We start from the raw sequence: 9,752 nt of genomic DNA, 5'->3' as shown, positions 1-9,752 counted from the left end.
CTCTTACAGTATATAGTATATAGTGACCGCTCATACAGTATATAGTGTCGCTCCTCTTACAGTATATAGTGACCGCTCATACAGTATATAGTGTCGCTCCTCTTACAGTATATAGTGACTGCTCATACAGTATATAGTGTCACTCCTCTTACGGTATATAGTGTGACCTCTCTTACAGTATATAGTATATAGTGACCGCTCATACAGTATATAGTGTCGCTCCTCTTACAGTATATAGTGACCGCTCATACAGTATATAGTGTCGCTCCTCTTACAGTATATAGTGACTGCTCATACAGTATATAGTGTCGCTCCTCTTACAGTATATAGTGACCGCTCATACAGTATATAGTGTCACTCCTCTTACAGTATATAGTGACTGCTCATACAGTATATAGTGTCACTCCTCTTACAGTATATAGTGACCGCTCATACAGTATATAGTGTCGCTCCTCTTACAGTATATAGTGACCGCTCATACAGTATATAGTGTCGCTCCTCTTACAGTATATAGTGACCGCTCATACAGTATATAGTGTCGCTCCTCTTACAGTATATAGTGACTGCTCATACAGTATATAGTGTCGCTCCTCTTACAGTATATAGTGACCGCTCATACAGTATATAGTGTCACTCCTCTTACAGTATATAGTGACTGCTCATACAGTATATAGTGTCACTCCTCTTACAGTATATAGTGACCGCTCATACAGTATATAGTGTCGCTCCTCTTACAGTATATAGTGACCGCTCATACAGTATATAGTGTCGCTCCTCTTACAGTATATAGTATGACCGCCCTTACAGTACACGGCTCTATAGTGTGACAGCTCTTACATTACGGGCTCCATAGTGTGGCATTGTACATATATTGTGTATATTGTTTTGCACTTCCCTTATAGTTTGAAATATTTTGAGAACAAGGTTGATGTCACTTTTGTAAGGACTTGGACCATTTTGCGGTATTTCGGTGTACACTGTATGGTTTGGTGACATATATCCTGCACTCGCAGTCATTCTGTGCCTCTTCTTCACGCAGAGCCCGAGGAGTCCTACGGCTTTGTCATCGTCTCCTTGAGTGGTCAGAGTTGGCATTTTGAGGCATCTGTCTATGAGGACCGTGAACTTTGGGTTCAGGCAATTGAGAGCCAGATCTTGGCAAGTCTGCAGAGCTGCGAGAGTACAAAAAATAAGGTGAAGTACAAGACAAGCTGGGAGTCGCCCTCCGCAGACTGACCACCCTGCTGGTCATTATAAAGCCTTCTTCTCTCCTTCCAGACACGTCTCGGCAGTCAGAGCGATGCCCTCGCCATCCAGTCTATTCGGAGCGTGAGGGGGAACAGCCTGTGTGTAGACTGTGATACATCTAGTAAGTCGCCCACTTACAGATTTATACACCTATAGACTTGTATATTTATAGACTTGTATATTTATACACCTATAGACTTGTATATTTATACACCTATAGACTTGTATATTTATACTCTTATAGACTAGTATATTTATACACCTATAGACTTGTATATTTATACACCTATAGACTTGTATATTTATACACCTGTAGACTTGTATATTTATACACCTATAGATTTGTATATTTATACACCTGTAGACTTGTATTCTGATACACTTATAGACTTGTATATTTATAGACTTGTATATTTATACACCTATAGACTTGTATATTTATACACCTGTAGACTTGTGTTCTGATACACTTATAGACTTGTATATTTATACACCTATAGATTTGTATATTTATACACCTATAGACATATATTTATACACCTATAGACTTGTATATTTATAGACTTGTATATTTATACACCTATAGACTTGTATATTTATAGACTTGTATATTTATACACCTATAGACTGTTATATTTATAGACTTGTATATTTATACACCTATAGACTTGTATATTTATAGACCTATAGACTAGTATATTTATACACCTATAGACTTGTATATTTATACACCTATAGACTTGTATATGTATAGACTTGTATATTTATAGACTTATAGACTAGTATATTTATACACCTATAGATTTGTATATTTATACACCTATAGACTAGTATATTTATACACCTATAGACTTGTATATTTATACACCTATAGACTAGTATATTTATACACCTATAGATTTGTATATTTATACACCTATAGACATATATTTATACACCTTTAGACTTGTGTATTTATAGACTTGTATATTTATACACCTATAGACTTGTATATTTATACACCTATAGACTTGTATATTTATACACCTATAGACTAGTATATTTATACACCTATAGATTTGTATATTTATACACCTATAGACATATATTTATACACCTTTAGACTTGTGTATTTATAGACTTGTATATTTATACACCTATAGACTTGTATATTTATAGACTTGTATATTTATACACCTATAGACTTGTATATTTATAGACCTATAGACTTGTATATTTATACACCTATAGACTTGTATATTTATACACCTATAGACTTGTATATTTATAGACTTGTATATTTATACACCTATAGACTTGTATATTTATACACCTATAGACTTGTATATTTATACACCTATAGACTTGTATATTTATACTCTTATAGACTAGTATATTTATACACCTATAGACTTGTATATTTATACACCTATACACTTGTATATTTATACACCTGTAGACTTGTATATTTATACACCTATAGATTTGTATATTTATACACCTGTAGACTTGTATTCTGATACACTTATAGACTTGTATATTTATAGACTTGTATATTTATACACCTATAGACTTGTATATTTATAGACCTATAGACTTGTATATTTATACACCTATAGACTTGTATATTTATACACCTATAGACTTGTATATTTATAGACTTGTATATTTATAGGCTTATAGATTTGTATATTTATACACTTGTACACTTTTCTCTAGGTTTTTGTATATTAAAAGTTTTTTGAGAATTCCCACGTGTGTCAGTAGAAATATAATGTATATTCTTGCTGTATATATCTTCCGGGGCCAGTGTGCACAATTTATGGATCTCCAGGGGCCTCAGACATGTGATAAAGCCATGACGTAAAGCAATGGCTGTCCTCCATATTGGGGTGTATATAGCTGCCTCTTATTTTGCACTACACTCTCTTGTCTTCTCTCCTTGTAGATCCAGACTGGGCCAGTCTTAACCTTGGAGCTCTGATGTGTATCGAATGTTCCGGGATACATCGTAACCTTGGGACTCACTTGTCTCGTGTGCGGTCCCTTGATTTGGATGATTGGCCGGTGGAACTCACTATGGTCATGATGGCGATTGGAAACAGTCTGGCCAATGCTGTGTGGGAGCATTGTACTGAGGGTTACACCAAGCCAGGTCCGGAGAGCACCAGGTCAGTACCCAGCAGAGTCCATAAGACCCAACACACAACTCATCGCACCCAATCTGCAAACCTAAGGGATTCCCAGACCTTGTATGGAATGAGCCATAGGCTGCAAGACCCTGAAGTCTTCTGTCGTTTCTCCTTTAGTCCTGTAGAGAACTGATATGGACACAAGATCCCTGGGGGGGGGATGGGGCTTTGTTTAGAATTGGGCTTAGATATAGTTATTTCTGATTGACTTTGGTTTCAGTAATCTCCGACGCCCTCAGAAGGCTCTGTACACTGTATAGCGGCCCAGCCAGACTACATTGTAGATGTTGTTGCTTTTATTGTATTTGTGGTCAAGGTTATAACGTGCAGGACAATATCTCTAGGGATCTTACACCTGACCGCCCCCATGCCTCACTGGTCTCCAATGGTGAGGAGATGATCATGAGTATGGAGACGTCTGTGATCTGCTGGGGGCCCCTATACTGAGCCTTGAGTCATAGACTCTGCTTAACATGCCGTCTTCTTAGGCCACCTCAAGAGTGACCTCCCTGCTAGACCCCATCTGTCCATCACTGCCCACTAGATTCTTGGCCGTCTCTTGGAGCCTCATGTAATGCCCTCCGATACCACCTCTTGGCTCGTGTCTGTCTAATGACCATTGTCCATACTGGCTTGTGTTATAATGCAGGGAAGAGAAGGAACGTTGGATCCGGGCAAAGTATGAGCAGAAATTGTTTTTGTGCCCTCTTCCGGCATCGGACGTGCCTCTTGGACAGCAGCTCTTGAGGGCTGTGGTGGAGGATGACTTACGGATGGTGGTGACACTACTTGCACATGGGACCAAGGAGGAGGTGAATGAAACGTACGGTGATGGAGATGGCCGCTCTGCTCTTCATCTCTCTGCAGCCATGGCCAATGTTGTGTGTACACAGCTCCTGATCTGGGTGAGCTATGGGGCCGTCTGGTGGGGCCGAGCCAGGACTGTCTTGCTTTTCTTACATTGTCTGTCTCTTCTCTTTTCTTAGTATGGCGTGGATGTGAAATGTTGTGACGCTCGGGGGCTTTCACCGTTGGCATATGCCCGTCGGGCCGGCAGTACAGAATGTGTGGAGATCCTCCTTCAATATGGCTGCCCCAATGATCACTGCAGTCCCTCCCCTCCTCTTTGATCTCCGAGGACTTGATTTGGGCATGTCTCCTTGGCTTGTGACCTCCGTGAACAGGGTACATCCTCACATTGGTGACTTGGCTCTGGCAGCTAAGATAATCCTCTTCAGTTCTCAGGATACAGGACGTTACCTCCCGACTCCCCTGGATTCCGCCTTCTTATGTATTGGAGCTGCAGGGTTCGAGACGTGGCCCTGGTTTCGGTCCTGGACCTTTGTTGCTGTGCAGATCTGTCTCATGAAGCTGTGTATTTAACACTAGTATAAATAGTTGTACGGTACGGATATTTAATGTACAGCGTGCACCAGCACGGACCCGCGCTCGCTTCCGTCTCTGTCGCTTTGGGGGCGGGGATGGTTCTTCTATAAGGATTCGGGTTTTTGTCCTCTCTGTGTCATTCCTCCTGAGTGTGTGCCGGCTTCTCATAGTATAATGTGAATATTTACATAGCCTGTACATTCCCTCAGTATATACTGGTCGGTACATGGAGTCGTCCATAGAATGGGCTTTTATATATGTATATATATGTAAATATGTAATATATGTACAAGATGTGAGGAAATGTACCCATGAACCATAAAAGTGAAGCATGTTCTGTTTACACGTGTCGTCTTCTCCGTCTCGTTGTGCCTGATGTGACCAGGAGGCTCAGGGGTAAAAGGTGGGGCACAGTATTGGTCTGGGAAAGAAATTAGGGGGTAACTAAAGATCTGAGCTAAAAATACATCATATCATCTATAAGATTGGATGTCCCATCTAACCTGCCACGTCCACTACTGTCATGTATACACCTAATATATGTCCCATCTAACCAACCACGTCCAGTACAGTCATGTATACACCTGACATATGTCCCATCTAACCTACCACGTCCACTACTGTCATGCATACACCTAATATATGTCCCATCTAACCTACCACGTCCAGTACAGTCATGTATACACCTGACATATGTCCCATCTAACCTGCCACGTCCACTACTGTCATGTATACACCTGACATATCTCCCATCTAACCTACCACGTCCAGTACAGTCATGTATATACCTGACATATGTCCCATCTAACCTACCACGTCCAGTACAGTCATATATACACCTAATATATGTCCCATCTAACCTACCACATCCAGTACAGTCATGTATACACCTTATATATCTCCCATCTAACCTACCACGTCCACTACTGTCATGCATACACCTAATATATCTCCCATCTAACCTACCACATCCAGTACAGTCATGTATACACCTTATATATCTCCCATCTAACCTACCACGTCCACTACTGTCATGTATACACCTGACATATGTCCCATCTAACCTGCCACGTCCAGTACTGTCATGTATACACCTTATATATCTCCCATCTAACCTACCACGTCCAGTAGTCATATATACACCTAATATATGTCCCATCTAACCTACCACGTCCAGTACAGTCATGTATACACCTAAGATATGTCCCATCTAACCTACCACGTCCACTACTGTCATGTATACACCTAATATATCTCCCATCTAATCTACCACGTCCAGTACAGTCATGTATACACCTAATATATGTCCCATCTAACCTGCCACATCCAGTACAGTCATATATACACCTAATATATGTCCCATCTAACCTACCACGTCCAGTACAGTCACGTATACACCTAATATATGTCCCATCTAACCTACCACGTCCAGTACAGTCACGTATACACCTAATATATGTCCCATCTAACCTACCACGTCCAGTACAGTCATATATACACCTAATATATGTCCCATCTAACCTACCACGTCCAGTACAGTCATGTATACACCTAATATATGTCCCATCTAACCTACCACGTCCTGTACAGTCATATATACACCTAATATATGTCCCATCTAACCTACCACGTCCAGTACAGTCATGTATACACCTAATATATCTCCCATCTAACCTACCACGTCCAGTACTGTCATGTATACACCTGACATATGTCCCATCTAACCTACCACGTCCAGCACAGCCATATATACACCTAATATATCTCCCATCTAACCTACCACGTCCACTACTGTCATGTATACACCTAATATATCTCCCATCTAATCTACCACGTCCAGTAGTCATGTATACACCTAATATATGTCCCATCTAACCTACCTCGTCCAGTACAGTCACGTATACACCTAATATATGTCCCATCTAACCTACCACGTCCAGTACAGTCATATATACACCTAATATATGTCCCATCTAACCTGCCACATCCAGTACAGTCATATATACACCTGACATATGTCCCATCTAACCTACCACGTCCAGTACAGTCATGTATACACCTAATATATCTCCCATCTAACCTACCACGTCCAGTACAGGTCATATATACACCTAATATATGTCCCATCTAACCTACCACGTCCAGTACATTCATGTATACACCTAATATATGTCCCATCTAACCTACCACGTCCACTACTGTCATGTATACACCTGACATATCTCCCATCTAACCTACCACGTCCACTACTGTCATGTATACACCTAATATATGTCCCATCTAACCTACCACGTCCAGTACAGTCATATATACACCTAATATATCTCCCATCTAACCTACCACATCCAGTACAGTCATATATACACCTAATATATCTCCCATCTAACCTACCACGTCCAGTACAGTCATGTATACACCTAATATATGTCCCATCTAACCTACCACGTCCAGTACAGTCATATATACACCTAATATATCTCCCATATAACCTACCACGTCCAGTACAGTCATATATACACCTAATATATGTCCCATCTAACCTACCACGTCCAGTACTGTCATGTATACACCTAATATATCTCCCATCTAACCTACCACGTCCAGTACAGTCATATATACACCTAATATATCTCCCATATAACCTACCACGTCCAGTACAGTCATATATACACCTAATATATGTCCCATCTAACCTACCACGTCCAGTACTGTCATGTATACACCTAATATATCTCCCATCTAACCTACCACGTCCGGTACAGTCATATATACACCTAATATATCTCCCATATAACCTACCACGTCCAGTGCAGTCATGTATACACCTAATATATCTCCCATCTAATCTACCACGTCCGGTACAGTCATATATACACCTAATATATCTCCCATATAACCTACCACGTCCAGTGCAGTCATGTATACACCTAATATATCTCCCATCTAATCTACCACGTCCACTACTGTCATATATACACCTGACATATGTCCCATCTAACCTACCACGTCCAGTACAGTCATGTATACACCTAATATATGTCCCATCTAACCTATCACGTCCAGTACTGTCATGTATACACCTGACATATGTCCCATCTAACCTACCACATCCAGTACAGTCATGTATACACCTAATATATCTCCCATCTAACCTACCACGTCCAGTACAGTCATATATACACCTAATATATGTCCCATCTAACCTGCCACATCCAGTACAGTCATATATACACCTAATATATGTCCCATCTAACCTGCCACATCCAGTACAGTCATGTATACACCTGACATATGTCCCATCTAACCTACCACGTCCAGTACAGTCATATATACACCTAATATATGTCCCATCTAACCTGCCACATCCAGTACAGTCATATATACACCTGACATATCTCCCATCTAACCTGCCACATCCAGTACAGTCATATATACACCTAATATATGTCCCATCTAACCTACCACGTCCAGTACAGTCACGTATACACCTAATATATGTCCCATCTAACCTACCACGTCCAGTACAGTCATGTATACACCTAATATATCTCCCATCTAATCTACCACGTCCAGTACAGTCATGTATACACCTAATATATGTCCCATCTAACCTGCCACATCCAGTACAGTCATATATACACCTAATATATGTCCCATCTAACCTACCACATCCAGTACAGTCATGTATACACCTAATATATGTCCCATCTAACCTACCACATCCAGTACAGTCATGTATACACCTAATATATCTCCCATCTAATCTACCACGTCCAGTACAGTCATGTATACACCTAATATATCTCCCATCTAACCTACCACGTCCAGTACAGTCATATATACACCTAATATATGTCCCATCTAACCTGCCACATCCAGTACAGTCATATATACACCTAATATATGTCCCATCTAACCTACCACGTCCAGTACAATCACGTATACACCTAATATATGTCCCATCTAACCTACCACGTCCACTACTGTCATATATACACCTAATATATGTCCCATCTAACCTACCACGTCCACTACTGTCATATATACACCTAATATATGTCCCATCTAACCTACCACGTCCAGTGCAGTCACGTATACACCTAATATATGTCCCATCTAACCTACCACGTCCAGTACAGTCATATATACACCTAATATATGTCCCATCTAACCTACCACGTCCACTACTGTCATGTATACACCTAATATATGTCCCATCTAACCTACCACGTCCAGTACAGTCATGTATACACCTAATATATGTCCCATCTAACCTACCACGTCCACTACTGTCATATATACACCTAATATATGTCCCATCTAACCTACCACGTCCAGTGCAGTCACGTATACACCTAATATATGTCCCATCTAACCTACCACGTCCAGTACAGTCATATATACACCTAATATATGTCCCATCTAACCTACCACGTCCACTACTGTCATGTATACACCTAATATATGTCCCATCTAACCTACCACGTCCACTACTGTCATGTATACACCTAATATATGTCCCATCTAACCTACCACGTCCACTACTGTCATGTATACACCTAATATATCTCCCATCTAACCTACCACGTCCAGTACAGTCATGTATACACCTAATATATGTCCCATCTAACCTACCACGTCCAGTACAGTCATGTATACACCTAATATATGTCCCATCTAACCTACCACGTCCACTACTGTCACGTATACGCCTAATATATGTCCCATCTAACCTACCACGTCCAGTACAGTCATGTATACACCTAATATATCTCCCATCTAACCTACCACGTCCACTACTGTCATGCATATACCTGACATATGTCCCATCTAACCTGCCACGTCCAGTACAGTCATGTATACACCTAATATATGTCCCATCTAACCTACCACGTCCAGTACAGTCATATATACACCTAATATATCTCCCATATAACCTACCACGTC

The 9,752-nt window shown here is 40.5% G+C and overlaps 1 protein-coding gene across 1 annotated transcript; it reads left to right on the top strand.

Annotated features, from left to right (window-relative positions):
• Positions 1-1,039: 1,039 nt before the first annotated feature.
• On the top strand, positions 1,040-5,170 carry LOC142188826 (arf-GAP with GTPase, ANK repeat and PH domain-containing protein 3-like; the record flags this gene model as incomplete). The annotated part of the gene is made up of 5 exons (XM_075262042.1): positions 1,040-1,194; positions 1,279-1,369; positions 3,176-3,398; positions 4,069-4,324; positions 4,406-5,170. Coding segments are annotated over 5 exons (869 nt in total), but the record flags the coding sequence as incomplete, so codon positions are not given.
• Between the last annotated feature and the right edge of the window lie 4,582 nt (positions 5,171-9,752).

The sequence above is a fragment of the Leptodactylus fuscus genome, unplaced genomic scaffold, assembly GCF_031893055.1.
Source record: "Leptodactylus fuscus isolate aLepFus1 unplaced genomic scaffold, aLepFus1.hap2 HAP2_SCAFFOLD_82, whole genome shotgun sequence".
NCBI classification, from domain to species: domain Eukaryota; kingdom Metazoa; phylum Chordata; class Amphibia; order Anura; family Leptodactylidae; genus Leptodactylus; species Leptodactylus fuscus.
The sequence above is the reverse complement of the archived record's forward strand: the minus strand, read 5'-3'. Positions and strand labels throughout refer to the sequence as shown.